Raw genomic sequence first — 16,350 nt, 5'->3', positions numbered from 1 at the left:
AACATTCAGAAAATGAAGATTATGACATCTGGTCCCATCACTTCATGGGAAATAGATGGGGAAACAGTGGAAACAGTGTCAGACTTTATTTTTGGGGGCTCCAAAATCACTGCAGATGGTGAGTGCAGCCATGAAATTAAAAGACGCTTACTCCTTGGAAGAAAAGTTATGACCAACCTAGATGGCATATTGAAAAGCAGAGACATTACTTTGCCAGCAAAGGTCTGTCTAGTCAAGGGTATGGTTTTTCCAGTGGTCATGTATGGATGTGAGAATTGGACTGTAAAGAAAGCTGAGTACCGAAGAATTGATGCTTTTGAGCTGTGGTGCTGAAGAAGACTCTTGAGAGTCCCTTGGACTGCAAGAAGATCCAACCAGTCCATTCTGAAGGAGATCAGCCCTGGGTGTTCTTTGGAAGGGCTGATGCTAAAGCTGAAATTCCAGTACTTTGACCATCTCATGAGAAGAGTTGACTCATTGGAAAAGACTCTGATGCTGGGAAGGATTGGAGGCAGGAGGAGAAGGGGACGACAGGATGAGATGGCTGGATGGCATTACTGACTCGATGGACGTGAGTTTGAGTGAACTCTGGGAGTTGGTGACAGACAGGGAGGCCTGGTGTGCTGCAATTCGTGGGGTCGCAAAGAGTCGGACACGACTAAGCGACTGAACTGAACTGAACTGAACCTTTCTCTAAGCTGTTCCTACCATCTTTAAAACAAGAGAAATTTAAAGTTTTAATTTAAATGGAACTTCATTCCAGCTCTTGCCAGGTGGAAAAAGATCACTTCTGTATCAACAGATTATTAGAATAGAGATGTTGTAAGATTTACATGAGTTATCCATTTGTGATAACCTAGTTGACCTCGTAAAATGCGTTACCTGGGAAAACGGAGTATTTCAGATCTGTTAGTAAGGTTGTTTTATTGTATTTTTAATCCGTTAGAACATTATACTATAGAAGATAAACATGGAGAATTGGCTGTACAAACAATAGAAGAAGAGTCATTGTTTGAAGCAGCTTATCCTGAGATTGTTGCTATTTACCAAAAACAAAAGTCAGAAAATAAAGGGACGAAACAAAAAAGTAAGTATCCCATTTGATAACTATTTATGCTGCACACATAAATGAACTGTCTTATTTGAATCTACCGTGTCCAAATTTTGCTGATTCTGTAAAATCAAGAGTAAGGATTATACTCTTGCTCCTTTGTCTTGACATACTTTGTTTTAAAATATGAAAACCTGGAAAAAAACATTCTGCTCTGAGTCTGGTAACTTAACTGAGTGTTAATAATAGTAATTATACTAACCATTTATTGACCAATTAGTATGTATAACATATTTAGGATTATAAATACATTTTATTTCCCAGAACTCAGTGAAGAAATTCTAACATTATTTTATAACATGACAGTAATAACAGTATTTCTGAAAGAAAATATTTTATAATATTTTATTAATAATTATTTTTGTTATAATTAGTTTATAAACACTAGTTTATATAATTTATAAAACAGTTTTCAGGAATGCATTGAGACAAAAGAGGAAAAAATTGATCATATAGATTTCTGATCTGAACTCTTTTTTATTTACCCACATTAAAGAAAATAAAATAGATTTAAAATAGATTTTAATTGTATTATGTATTTGTTTCTTTTCAGGCATGAAAATTAAGTCTAAAGGAAACAGTTTGCTAGAATCAGATGAGATGATGAAAGTTCAGTCACATATGACTTTAAAACCCACATGGGAAATCTTTCCTGATCAGAATTCCAAGTTAAGCTTGGAAATTTCCCCTTGTTCTGCATCACCCGAGGAATCTATTTCCACATCATTGAATGTCTTGCTTTTAGCTGAAGATGCTGCCTGTTTGACTGCACAGGAACAGTTAATATCTTCTCCAAGGTCTTTGGCTATGCAGCAAATTAAAGATATCAGTAAGTCTCTAATTGCAGAATCTAGTCAACCTAGTACCTCATCCCATAATATATCCGCAGTTGCTGATCTGCACTTGAGCACCATCGACTGGGAAGGTACTTCTTTTAGTAAATCTCCGGCCATCTCCAGGAACACATTTACTCATGGTTTAAAATCGGAACTTGAAACAGCTATTCCTGACAGTTTTAAAAATAATCCAGAGCAGTTGTGTTGTGAAGCAGAACGACACACCACCAGTGTTAATAAACTGTCCTGTTGGGATCTTCAGAAGACTAATCCTGAGGAGCACCTACTTTCTGGCATTAGTGATTTACATCTTCAGGATTTACCCTTAAAGGAACGAGTACTTATAAAATCATATCCTCAGAATACTGTAGAACCAGATGTTGGCCTAAAAACTTTGTCCTTACTTACTGTAAAAGAACAGTGTGTTGCTAATAGTACTTCTCATTGTCCACCACATCTTTCCAAGGATCTAGGAATTCATTTGCAAAATGAGCCTAGAAGCTGTAAAGTTCTAAAAGGAGACCAGCTATTTCAAGAAAATGATAAATCAAATACATCTGTACCCTTGTCTGTCAATGACCCAGGAACGAAAACCTCCAATGTTAGAACTGGGCCACCAAATGCTACTTTAGATCGTAGTAGAAAAGCTGGCATTCAAATTGCTCGGAAAACTGTAAGGAAGAAGAGTGTGTGCCTTGACAGACTTTCCTCTGATGAAGAGAGTGTCCCAAAGTTTGGGAAAGCTAAATCCACAACTCAAAAAATGAAGCAGAGTTCTCAGAAGCATAGCCCAACCCAGTTCAAGAAAAATGATCCCAACAAATTGAGTAACCCTAAGGCATATATTAAAGAAATTGAGCAGTGTGTCCAGGTTTATAAAACAGCTAGAAATGAAGAAGCCTGTCTCCCAGATGCAGCAAAAGAGCCTCCGAGTTTTCTACGTAACCATAAGGATAAAGATGACTCTGGTACCTGTTTGGATAGTCCTCTTCCTTTAAGTCAGAGATTAAAACTAAGGTTCCAAAACACTTGAAATTTAAAGTATTCAGGTATAACTTAGTATTCTAGTACTGATGGCATTAGCAGAAGCAGAAGGAAGGTATCTGATTAATGTGTAGTAGAAAAATTTTATGTAGTTCTATGTATTATGAGACCCTTGCCATTTTAATCAAAACTGTAATTAAAATGTTCCCTAAAACTTTGGTTTTAAAGCATTATCCTCTGTAGTGAAAACTCCAGATAATGTATATTTTTATAACAGACTTTTTCCATTTTAAAAAATATCTTTATTGATTATGCTTTAGTTATATCCTTGAAATGTTAGCATAGCACTAGACAGAGTAAATGCTGTGCCCATTTGTTCAGTTTTACTCATTTCTTCCACAAGCCTCTAAAGCATTTTTGGATATTACAACTTGTTCCCCAGAGGATAACTCTTTATAATTGCCTGCATTCTCATGTCTTCTGTTGTACCTTTCTGGGAGTTACATTTACTTTCAATGTGAAGATACTTTCAACTGCTCTTCCAGTTTCAGTAATCTCATTCTCTTTTGTGAAATAAAATTCACAAAATTGTATATGTAGTGAAACTCATGGTTGTAGTAGTTGATTAAATTTGGAAAGCTACTTCTTACATATCCCCAGAGGTTCACAGGTATGCCAAATGGACAAAGATTTGAAACATAGAATGTATAACCAGAAGAGGATTAGAAACTTGCTCGGGATCATGCAACTAATTACTAGTGGTATGAGAATCAGATTTCTTTTTTATAGCTTTTTTTTCTTTCCCTTTTTGTAAAAAAAAAAAAAAAAAGAATCTGTGGCTTCCTAGGTGGCTCAGGGCTGAAGAATCCTCCTGTAATGCAGGAAACACGAATTTGATTTCTGGGTCAGGAAGATCCTCCTGGAGAAGGAAATGGGATCGAACCCAGGTCCCCTGCATTGCAGGCGGATTCTTTACCAGCTGAGCCACAAGGGAAGCCCAAGAATACCGGAGTAGGTAGCCTATCCTTTCAATGGATCTTCCCATCCCAGGAATCAAACCAGGGTTTCCTGCATTGCAGGCGGATTCTTTACCAACTGAGCTATCAGGGAAGCCCAAGGAAACGGCAACCCACTCCAGTATTCTTGCCTAGGAAATTCCATGGACAGAGGAGCCTGGTGGGCTACTCTGGGAGCATGGGGTCACAAGAGTCAGACACGGCTTAGCGACTAAACAACAACATATAATACATCAATACCTCCAAATATTAAGTTATTCATTACTTTACCTACCACTCAAAAATTCTAAAGGGAACCAGATTGGAAAGGAAAAAGTAAAACTATTGCTACTTGCAATGGTAAGACCTCATGTTTATGAAATTCTGAGAAATTCACTAAAAACCATTAGAACTGATCAATGAGTTCAACAGGTTGCAGGATACAAGGTCAAGATACAAACATCAGTTGTATATCCATACTCCTGCAATAAATAATACTAAAATTCTTTTTACAACAACAAAAAAAATACTTTGGAATAAATTTAACAAAAGAAACAAAATATGTACTCTGGGAACTATAAAATATCACTGAAATAAATTCAAGATAATCTAAATAAATGAAAAGACATCCATGTTCATGGATCAGGAGACCTAATATTGAGATGAGAATACTTCCCAAACAAATTTGCAGATTCAGTGCAATCCCCACCAGTTCCAGCTGATTTCTGTATAGAAACTGATAAACTAATTCTGAAATATATATGGAAATTTAAAAGACACAGAATAGGCAAAATAATCTACAGAAATGACAAGGCAGTACTTGCCCTTCTGATTCTGATTTCAAAACTTACCATAAAACTACAGTAATGATTGTGTTGAATGCCAGAAAGGTAAACATATAGATCAGTGAGATAGAATGGAAGGTCCAGAAATACGTCCTTGGGCTTCTCAGGTGGCTCAATGGTAAAGAATCTGCCAGCAAGGAAACGTAGGAGAAAGTGGGTTTCATCCCTGGTTCGGGAAGATCCCTGTAGAAAAAAATGACAACCCACTCCAGTATTCTTGCCTGGAGAATCCCATGGACAGGGGAACCTGGCAAGCTACAGTCCTTCAGGTCACAAAGAGTCAGACATGACTTAACGACTAAACAACAGCAGCAATAACAAAAACTCATTTGACTTTGCTGTAAGTTTCCTCTTTTAAAAATTTCCCATATGCCTTTAAATAGTTTAGTTATAAATAACATGAATTTACATATGAAAACAATAAATTTACTTTGAAGGCCTGACATTAGAAAAATTGACAGTATGGTGGCTACCAAGAGTGTTATTTCCTTGGTAAACTTACCACATTTTAGAGTTTAGCCAGTTTTGAACTAGTATCACATATTTATAGTAATCTCAGTTTTAAATGCATGTGTAATATAACTTTTAAATTTTCAAGGACTTACGCTTTTGGCATAAATTGGGCATTAATTACTGCATAGATACGTGTACAGCTCTAAGATCTGAAGTTTAGAGTTGAACAAAACCCCAGTACTATGCTTTGAAGGGGATGAGGATGAAGTTCTACTTTGGAGTAATTAATTTGGATAATTAATTTGGATTTGAACTGCTAACCTGACCCCACGCGCAGTAGATTTATGTTCTCAGACATATACCTAAAGACTCCTTTTTCACCAACTTCTTTTTATTGTGGTATAATTTACGTACAATAAAATCCACTCATTTTAAGTGTAAGTTTGATGAATTTTGGTAATTGTGTCCATTTGTGTAACTTAAACCACAATCAAAATATGGAAAATTTCCATCACCCCGAAGTTTCTTTATCTTCTTTGCAGTTAATCCTCTCTCCCAAGCCTTGATCCCAGGCAACAACTGATAACGCTTTTCTCACTATGGTTTGCTTTTTCTAGAATTTCTATAAGCAGGACCATACAATATATAGTCTTTCACTTTCTACTTAGTACATTTTTAAGACTTATATGTGTTGTATATATTAATATCTTGTGGTGTAGAGTAGTATGACATAATTTAATTTTAGAGTATTCAGTTCAGTCATTTAGTTGTGTCCAGCTTTTTGTGACCCCATGGACTACAGCACGTCAGGCTTCCCTGTCCATCAACAACTCACAGAGTTTGCCCAAACTCGTGTCTGTCAAGTCGGGGATGCCATCCAACCAACTTGTCCTTTGTCGTCCGCTTTTCCTCCTGCCTTCAGTCTTTCCCAGCATCAGGGTCTTTTCAAATGAGTCGGCTCTTCACATCAGATGGCCAAAGTATTGGAGTTTCAGCTTCAGCATCAGTCCTTTCAGTGAATATTCAGGGTTGATTTCCTTTAGGATTGACTGGTTGGATCTCCTTGCTGTTCAAGTGACCCTGAAGAGTCTTCTCCAGCACCACAGTTCAAAAGCGTCAATTCTTCAGTGCTCAGTCTTCTTCACAGTCCAACTTTCACATCATACATGACTACTAGAAAAACCATAGCTTTAACTGTGTGGCCCTTTGTTGGCAAAGTAATGTCTCTGCTTTTTAATACACTGTTTAAGTTTATCATAGCTTTTCTTTTTTATTTATTTATTTTTAAAATTTTATTTTATTTAACTTTACAATATTGTATTGGTTTTGCTCCAAGAAGCAAGTGTCTTAATTTTGTGGCTGTAGTCACCATCTGCAGTGTTTTTGGAGCCCAAGAAAATAGTCTCTCACTGTTTCCACTGTTTCCCCATCTATTTGCCATGAAATGATGGGACCAGATGCCATGTCATTTTTTGAATGACGTAATATTAATACATCATAATTTATTATGTCATCAGTTGGTGGAAAATAGAGTTTTCACATTTTGGCTATTATGGATAGTGTGGCCATGAATATTCAGAAAGAGGTCTTTAGGTGGACATATATTTTCACTTCAGATAAATAAGAATGAGATTGCTGGTTCATTTGATCAGCATCAGAGAAGGCAATGGCACCCCACTCCAGAACTCTTGCCTGGAAAATCCCATGGGTGGAGGAGCCTGGTAGGCTGCAGTCCATGGGGTCACTAAGAGTCGGGCACGACTGAGTGACTTCACTTTCACTTTTCATCTTCATGCATTGGAGAAGGAAATGGCACCCCACTCCAGGATTCTTGCCTGGAGAACCCCAGGGACGGGGGAGCCAGGTAGGCTGCCGTCTGTGGGGTCGCACTGATTCGGACACGACTGAAGTGACTTAGCAGCAGCAGTTGATCAACATATGTTTAATTTTTTAAGGTACTACCACAGTCTTCCAAAAAACCATTGTGTTCCCAACAACTATACATTGGGGTTTTAATTATGCTGCTGCTGCTGCTAAGTCGCTTCAGTTGTGTCCGACTATGTGCGACCATTGTCACAAAAACTTAATGTCAGTCATTTTCATTTTAGTCATTCTAATTGGTGCATGGTGGATCTCATTGTGACTGTCGGATCTCATTGTTACTTTGTCTTTTCCTGATAATTGAAGAAGTATCATGCATATTGGGCATTTGTGTGTCTTGTGAAATTTCAGTTCTTTTTGCCAAATTTTAAATCGGGTAGTTTGTTGTCTTGTTATTCAATTATAAGTGTTATTTTTTTCTAGGTACAAGCTCTTTGTCAGATATGTGTTTTGCAAATATTATATCCCTGAGTCATTTTAACAGTCTTTAAAAAGGCAAAATAATTAAAATTTTTATATCAATTTTTGTTTCCACTGGCCTATCTAAGATATATTTGTCTAACCTAATGTCCCAGCTATTTTTTCTGTTTTATCCTACCAGTTAAATGGTGTTTACCTCTTACATTTGGGTCTGATTTGTTTCAAGCTAATTTTTGTGTATCATGTGAGATAAGAACTGAGGGACATTTTTTTCCTATACAGATGTCTACTTGCATGATCACAATTTGTTGAAAAGAAATTTTCCCTCATTGAAATTACCTTGAATCCTTTGTGGAAAAATCAGTGGCCCGTGAAAAGTGTGAGTCTTTTGCTAAACTATTCTTTCCATTAATCTGTTTGCCTATCATCACTCCAACACCACCATCTTGATTACTACAGATTTACAGTAAGTCTTGAAATCAAGCAGTTTATCCTTGTTCATTATATTTTCTTGTCAAAGTCACCAATTGACCTCCATATTACTAAAGCTAATAAACAACTTACAGTCTTAAATTTACCTTTCTGCAGAATCAAGGACAATTGAACTTTCCTTGAAATCTTCTATTGTCTTGTTTTCCATGTCAACACTGCTTCTTGGTTTATCTCCCTCCTCCTTGGCTATCATTTTAAACTCCTCATAGGCGCAAATATTCATGCTCATTCAATATTAATACTTGTGTTCCTTCAGTTTTCTCTCTCATTCACTCTAGATATTTTCTACCCTCATGACTTCAGCTGCTTATGTGTTTATGATTCAGACATGGATCATTAGCCAAAGCTTCTCTCCTAACCTGTAGATCTGCTTACTTAACCAATTTCTGACATCACTGGGAATGAGTACAGTGATAGAGATGGGTTGAGGCTCCAAGGTGCCTGACATATCTAACCCTGGATGTAGTTCCAAGTTTTGCTGTAACTGATTCCTGGTTCCAAATGAAGTCATTTGGGTAGTGAATATTCATTCATTCAATCTAGCGACAACATTAACTCATGGTCAATTAAATAAGTGTTATGCACATCAAATGTCAAGGACTGCCAGGAGAGACAAAGTGGAGTAAAACCCATTGTTTACTTTGAAGGAATTGACAATCTAGAGCAAGGGAGGGCAATTTGGCATATTTACACCCAAGAATAAATTGTACTGGCAAGCACAGAATTGTTCAATGAATGAGATAGACAATCAATACTATAGGAGTCTTTCAGAGGAAGGAAGGTTCCTTCAGCAAACGTAAAGATCTAACTGGGCTTTGAAGGGTAGTTTCCCTGGCGGCTTGGAAGGTAGAGTCCGCCTGCAGTGCAGGAGACCTGGATTCAGTCCCTGAGTTGGGAAGATACCCTGGAGGAGGAAATGGCAACCCACCCTAGTATTCTTGCCTGGAAAAACCCTTGTGGGCTACAGTCCATGGGGTCCCAAAGAGTCAGATACAACTAAGCGACTAACCCTTGTGTCTTGTGTAAAGGGTAGGCAACAATTTGATTGACAAAACTGGAGCAGTATTACCAGCAGAGGACCTTTCAGTGGATGAGTGAATAACTTCAAGAAACCTCAACATGGACTTCCCAGGTGGCATGGGTGTTGGGGGGGTGGGCAGGGGGAATCCACCTGCCGAGCAGGAGATACTGGTTTGATCCCTGGAGAAGGAAATGACAACCCATTTCAGTATTCTTCCCATGAACAGAGAAGCCTGGCAGGCTACAGTCACTGGAGTCTTTTTTGGAACTCCAGGCTCCACAGAATAAATCACTATGCAGACAAAGGAATCACCAGTTGTAGAGAAGTAGTGAGGAATTTGCAGCAGAAAGCAAACTAGGATATCTTAGGGCAAAGGGAAAGAAGAAATGTAGCAAAGAAACTGACCTAGATGCTAAAGGATTCTGAAAATATAAACCACATATGAAAGTTTATGTGTGAGTGCATAAATTCACACATTTAAGTATCAAAGTTGCACCCAACCTGGTCATAGAGAAGAAGGAAAACAAGGAATTTTAAACCACTGGGCAAGGGAGAAAACTAACATTTCTTGAGTATCTACTATGCATGTGCAAATGAGGGTTCTTGACAAGAGTTTTTATCCTGTCAACATCTCTGTAAGGACTGTATTGCAATACTGTGCACCCAGAATGTTGCACAGAGTTTGATTCTTTGGTTCACTAATTATCTACCAATCAAGACAGTGTAAACATAGTTTCTCTAAGAAGGAACTATATGGCTTCTTATGGATCTCTGCTAGTCCCTACAGACATCTACGATATTAGCTATAAGTAGTTTTGTGTCGATTGACTTGCATTTTTGTCTCAGGCACAAGCTGTAAGCATCTTGTATTTCTGAATCTGTAGCACCTAGCAGAGGGGCTGGCACAGAAAGCATTCCGTGAATGGGTGCTGATTGCTGGTAATGAATTCAGGATCTTAGTTCTTCCACTCTCTGGAGAAAGATCAAATCCGTTTGGATGGTTCCTTGATCACTAGTCTGCTTTAGTCATTTTAAGGTGCCATGGCGAGATGTCTTGCTTTCTGAAGGTGAAGGGGCTCAATCACCTGCTGACTGTTCCTGTTGTGCTGGTAGCACTTAGGGTAAAACAGCTTAAATAATATTACTGAAGTCAACTGCCTTTCATCTGCAGATCAACATGGCAACTTTTATCACCTTCTCAGCCAGGAAAAGCTTTTATCGGGCTCAGCTAACAGCTCGTATTAGTCTCTTGCAAGGACTTGCCACATAGCCTTTAAACTGAGATGCTGCAGAGTCAGCCCCAGAAGTAATCCAAAAATGTGGAACCTTTTCTGATGATTGTCAGAATAAATAGCTTATTCAGCCCCGTTCCAGATAAATTCAACAAATTGTTTGGCAGTGGTGAAGAGGGTCATCAGCAAAGTAGGCTGACCCTTCTGTAGGCAGAATGACTGAATATTTTGCTAATATTGGAAGAATTATTTTCGTAGGCATCAAAGCAGAATTTCTTTACTAGGGGTTAAATGTCTGGACTTCCTCAGCATTATTCTCTGCAAAGATCTGAAAAGGGAGACATTGACCTCCCAAATGGCAAAAGATGCCGGTACATTTAGAATTGTCTGATCAAAGACCTAATGAATGAGTTCTCTGATGTTTGCATCATCATAACTTAAAAACTTCATTTCCCACTCAGCAGATACCTGCTTTTCAGCTGTGAGTAGAGTCTGAAAAGGGCTGTCCTTTGAGAATGAGTGATTTAGTCAATGTGAATGTAGACTACAAATCCTTCGTCTTTTTGTCTGGTTTCAGTAACTGCTCCAAAGGAATTCTTATGATTAAAATCATTTATATTTTTGTTAAACTGAGAATGCTGCCTCTGTGGATGCCAGATGTCAGGCTCATTTTATAGGGTTGTGTCCAAACACAGACCTCTCTTGTCTGGGCCCCATGAAGGTGCCACGACTTCACAGCTGGGATAGTTCTATGGGAGGTGTCAAAGGACTTGGCACAACCAGGTGGACATCCTGTGACACAGACCGAAGGACACTTTCTTTAACCTGAGTCATGGTTGGAGTAGTCGTCCTGGCTCTGAAGGAAACTGACTGCCTTGGGCAAACCTTCTCAGCCGTCAGCTTGCTTCTCCTTCTTCTAAGTGGGAATGATGTTGCTGCCTTGCTCGGCCCTCGCTGACACACCCAGGACAAACAGCTTTTGAGAGACACATATATTAATAATGGTAAAATAATTACTAATGGTAAAATGCTAAATCTATATTGATGAATCACAAAGGGTGTCATTAAAATGTGTTCCACCATAACCTGTATACATTTTAAAAATTTATTTTCACATGGCATCCTTTTTCTTAATTGGGGTTTAGCTGCTTTACAATGTTGTGTTAGTTTCTGCTGTACAACAAAGTCAATCAGCCATATGTATACATATATCTCTTCCCTCTTGGACCTCCCTCCCACCCCACTCCCCATCCCACCCTTCTTGGTCACCACAGAGCACCAAGCTGAGCTCCCTGCACTACTCAGCAGCTTCCCACTGGCTATCCGTCTTATACATGGCAGTACACATACATCAATCCCAATCTCCCAGTTCATCCCACCTGTCCACCTGTCCTCATGTCCGCCTGTTTGTTCTCTATGTCTGCGTCTTTATTCCTGCCCTGCAAATAGGTTCATTTGTTCCATAATTTTTTGAGAAGGCAGTTGGCTCTAGTTTTCATATGAAGAAAGAGAGACAAAGCATATTGGGCATTAAAGAGTATGGTAGGTTCACACTGTGATGCAAAGTATTAGTGAATCTTGGGAGAAGAGAAATGACATATACTGTTCATTTACTGTTATGTCTGCCCACTTTACTGATTCTTCAAATTCCTCCTATATGCTCCATGGAAACTTAAAGGCAGGCACTTTTACCTTCATTTATATATGAGGCTAAGAGGAGCTAAGGAATTTATCCAAGGTCAACATCTATTAAACAGCAACACCAGGATTTGAATTCAGAGCTAGTATAACTTCAGAGCTTCTTTGGAAGATATAAGGCTTCTGTATGCTCCAGATTTACTTGGGTTTGTGGCACTTTTAAAGAAACTACCCATCAGGGAGATACAATAACCTCAACTAATCTTATTTACAGGAAACTGGCCACTAAGTCAGAGTAGCTTAGAGTCCCAGAAATGCAGTATTGTGAATATTCAAGAAATGATCACCAAAGCTACTTTAATTTTCAGAATTAAAAAATTATTCAGTTAACACTTGGGGAGGTTGGGGATTTTGGTTTGTAAGGAAAAGGGTGTGATGGACAGACAGGACACAAAATATCCCAGAAGTTTCATCTCCTTTTTTCAAAGCTAACCACAAGGGCCAGATGTCCTCAAAACGAGTTTGTTCTCAACTTCTCAGTAGAGCATTAATTGTGTCTCGTTTTTAGCTTTCATATCTGACTTGAATCACCTTTGCAGAGTGCCCACAATGAGCCAGAGGCCCCATAATAATTGAATTCGTCAAGCACATTGTTCATTAATCTTGAAAGCAACCCTAAGAAGCAAGGCAGCACTCCCATCGTCACACCATCAGTATGAACGTCTCCTTCCAGCTGTATTGCTGCCTCCAAAGGGCAGGGACAAGCATCTGTTGCAAGAACTCCTAAGAGCGCCTTCTAACTGATCTCGTTGTTTCAAAGCTCTCAAGCCCTTCGTTGTGCACACGTCAGCCAGATAAATCAAATGTAAATCACTTTCTAACAGCACCCTCGAAAAAACTTCCCATCCCTCTCAGTCTAAATTGCAAAGTCCTGGACAGAGCCTGTGAGGTCCTCTGTGGCTGAGCCCTGCTTGTCTCCCTAACTGTATCTCCTGCCTCTTCCCCCTTGCTCACCTTTCTCCGGAGGCACTGACTTTCTTTCACCTCCTTAAACACACAGAACTCATTCCACATTCTAGCTCTTAAACTTGCTGTTCCCTCTGCCTGGACTTCTGGCAGATCTCCAGATAGTAAACTCCTTCACACCATTCATCTAGAACTTCTGTGACCACGCCAGCTGAGTGGCCTCCTTGTCTCCCGACTCTAACCCCCATTATTTTCTTCACAAATAATTGGATTTTGTCTCATGTCATTACAGTAACAACACAAGAGAAGACACTTTGTCTGCTTCTTTGTTATATTCCCAGAGCTTGCAGCAGCATCTAACGTGCATTTAATACATCATGGCTGAATGAATGTGTGGCCGAAGGTAACCTTTGAACCCAAATTTTCCTGAAGCCAAAGCTCAAGCTTTGACCATCAACATGCTGCAATTTTACATTGAAAAATTGAATTCATCTTGAGGTGGATTCAGCCTAGGTGAGGCATGGTGCAGAGCACACAGGATACCTGTTTCTTCTCTTCATGTTTATAACTTAGCTGTAATACCAGATGTTTATAACTTAGCTATAGTACCAGACTAATCTGCTCTTGAAATAACGGATACTATGAATAAATGGTGGGTGAAGGGAGTGGCACCAGAGGGCATCAAAAGGCTAAAGAGAGTGGTCAGCGAGGACCCAGGTGACCCTCAGAGGCTCCCTAGTGCTTAGGGACTTGATAGAAGGCTCGAATGGCAGATGCAGTTTAGGGATGGGGAAGAAAGGCTCTCAGGTTCTTGGATATGATGAAGTCAGGTGAGCTTGTCCACGAAGAGTCTCATAAATGACATGTGTTTTAGGGCTTTCCACACTGGACACATGTATCAGATTCTTTTGTTTTTGGGGAAAAAAAAATAAAACCCAGTCACCCATTATGTATAAGTACAATCTCATGAGCAAAACAAGGCCAGCAAGGGAAGAAGAGAGGAGGAAAGGGAGTGGGGTACCCTGTTTCTGACTCAGGGTGGTGGGGGGAGGGGCAGGGGCAAGGGGAACCTGGACCTGGCATATGGTGTCATGTATGATTGCTTCTCTTACCCCTGAAGGTCTCCTCTGTAAGATTCGCCTGGAATTCCATGCTTGCTCACAGATAAATCACCAACAGGGACTCATGTGAGGAGGCCACCTCTTTGGGGCACACAGAGGGCAGAGCTGCTCTGTAGCATCACGTCTGTCCAGGAAGGGGCAGCACAGAGTTCAGGCCACTGGCAGACACACCAGCCATCCAAGGGTTTCTCAGGAGGACACAGATGCCCCTCAGAGGGGACTCTCAACACCTCTAACCATGGCTCCCAACCCAGTGTTGATAAGGAGATCCCAGAGGACCAGGTCATCAACTGGTGAAGATGACTTAACGATGCTCAGAATTAACATCTGTTCATCCATCCATCCATCCATTCCGTTCATTCATTCAACAAGCAGGTCCTCTATACCGTGCCGATTGCAGGGGCTATTGTAAGGGTTAGACAGTTTCCTTGAGAAACTCATGGTTGATCCACAGAGAAGACCATATGGAGTTACTGTCTGAACTCTACTCGTGCTTTAAGCTCAGAGTTGAATAAAATCCTGGCTTGGCCACAAAAATCACACCAAACCAAAGCAAAACACTTCATGAAGGGAAAAACTATGCTTTACCATTTTTTTTCCCCTCTCAGGCTCTTCCCAGAAAGGTGATAATGGAAGATTTGGTCCCAACAGAGCCACAGACAAGGAATTTGCATTTTAAAGTTTGACAGATATTTATAGGCCTTTTGATCTTCTTTCCCTACTCTACACACCCACCCGCAGTCTTGCCTACCTCCTCCTTCCCCAGCTCCCATATTTCTACATTGTACCAGGTACAGACTTGAGAAATGATGGCTCCAGGTCCAGAACTTTCTAGGATATGTGCCCTGGGTGCTATGCTCACAGTCATACAGCTCCTATTTATTAATACCAACTCTATAGCAAATACTTTTCTTTATTTCTGACTCCCACAGGCTCACTGCAAGTTTCATTATTTACCTTTTTAGTCATTGTTAAGGGAGGAGGAAAATGAGGCTCAAGGAGGGTAAGTAACCTTGCCCCAAATCACAGATAAGACATAATGGGGGCACAGTGAAAACTCAGGTCTGTGTATCTTCAAACCTATGACCTTTTCACAAAGCCAGTCTGACTCCAGTCACCAAGCCTGGTTGTTGCAGGCTACTTAGCTGAGGTCCCTCTTAGAAAAAGATGATCCCGCATTCCAGTTTTCTTGCTGGTGTTATTCTGGAAATAGCCCAATAAACGTCACAATTTGATTTACTCGGGACCAACTTGCAGCTGTCTTCCTTTGCAACTCTTCTCAGGCTCTGAGCTTTTCCTTCTCTTCTACTCCTCTTTCACACAGGCCTCTGGAGGCCCAGCAGCTGCACGACTTAGTTTGGAATTGCCCTCTGTGGCCCCCACTGGATTTGCTGAACAGAGTCACTCTCTGCCCCCAAAGAAACCCTGTTGGAAACGAGCTCAGAATCTCAGGAAGCCTTATGCTTTCACAGCTGGAAGGAATCCTAGAAGCTACGGAGGAAACAGAGGTTCCGAGAATGACTCATGCAAATTGGCATCAGATTTATGAGAATGCCTGCTGAGTGTTTGGTATGTTAAAAGTGAGAGATGAAAGAGACAAATCACACGGACACCTCCACGTTCTGGGTGCTTTTTCATATTTAATCTCCACTACAGTCCAGTGAGGTACAATTAATGATTATCCTCCTGTTATAGATGAGCCCTGGTTCAGAGAAACAACTGACTAAATGTTCCCTTGCAAGTAATTGGAGGACTCGAGATCTGAACCCATGCGATTTTAGAATGACACAGAGCTTTCCTTTCCATGGCAGGAGGTGCGGCTTGCTGAGGAGTACAGTGTCCTGGCTGCTGTGACCGGCCTGTGAAACGTGCTGCTGTGCTTAATTCAGAGCAAAGAGCCAACAGGACAAACAAATGAATGCAGTCATTTCATAGATTTTGTAAGAGGTCAAGTCTAATCGAAGGTCATCTGCCATTCACCAACCAAACATCTGGGTGGTCTTTTGACCAGTAAAGCCTCCCTCAGACACAAGGACCACTCACCCACCTGCAGCCTTGCCCCAGACTTTCCGAGACTGTAACAAATCAGAAGGTTATGCAAGTTCCCTTCCTCCTTGGAAAAATCCATCCCCCCAACTCTCAGAGAGAAAGCCTTAGAAGTGCCAAATTGGGAGCCATAAGCAAGTCGTCGCTGGTGCTGAGTCTTCCTGTTGAGGTTGAGAGATCAGGTTCAAAGCTCAAGCCGCAGCTTCTCCACCTCCCTCCCCAAACCACCTCCAATCCAAAGAGGCAGCTCCTTCCCTTCCCCCCACTGCAGTCCTGTAAGCACCGCTGGGCTGTGCTGAGCTAGGGGCC

General features: G+C 40.4%; 1 protein-coding gene across 5 annotated transcripts in view; it reads left to right on the top strand.

Annotated features, from left to right (window-relative positions):
* Window positions 1-5,659, top strand: part of GEN1 (GEN1 Holliday junction 5' flap endonuclease) — a 30,767-nt gene extending 25,108 nt beyond the window's left edge. For 3 of the 5 annotated variants that reach the window (XM_024999255.2, XM_059891571.1, XM_024999254.2), the window contains exons 13-14: window positions 947-1,087; window positions 1,665-5,659. In XM_024999255.2, coding sequence (XP_024855023.1) covers window positions 947-1,087; window positions 1,665-2,980 — 1,457 coding nt within the window. In that variant the 3' untranslated portion in view covers window positions 2,981-5,659. Of the gene's footprint in view, window positions 1-946; window positions 1,088-1,664 lie in introns of those variants that run through there. The other 2 variants (NM_001205450.1, XM_059891572.1) reach the window with 2 other exon arrangements.
* Window positions 5,660-16,350: the final 10,691 nt, after the last annotated feature.

Source organism: Bos taurus, chromosome 11 (genome assembly GCF_002263795.3).
Source record: "Bos taurus isolate L1 Dominette 01449 registration number 42190680 breed Hereford chromosome 11, ARS-UCD2.0, whole genome shotgun sequence".
Taxonomy (NCBI): Eukaryota; Metazoa; Chordata; class Mammalia; order Artiodactyla; family Bovidae; genus Bos; species Bos taurus.
The sequence above is the reverse complement of the archived record's forward strand: the minus strand, read 5'-3'. Positions and strand labels throughout refer to the sequence as shown.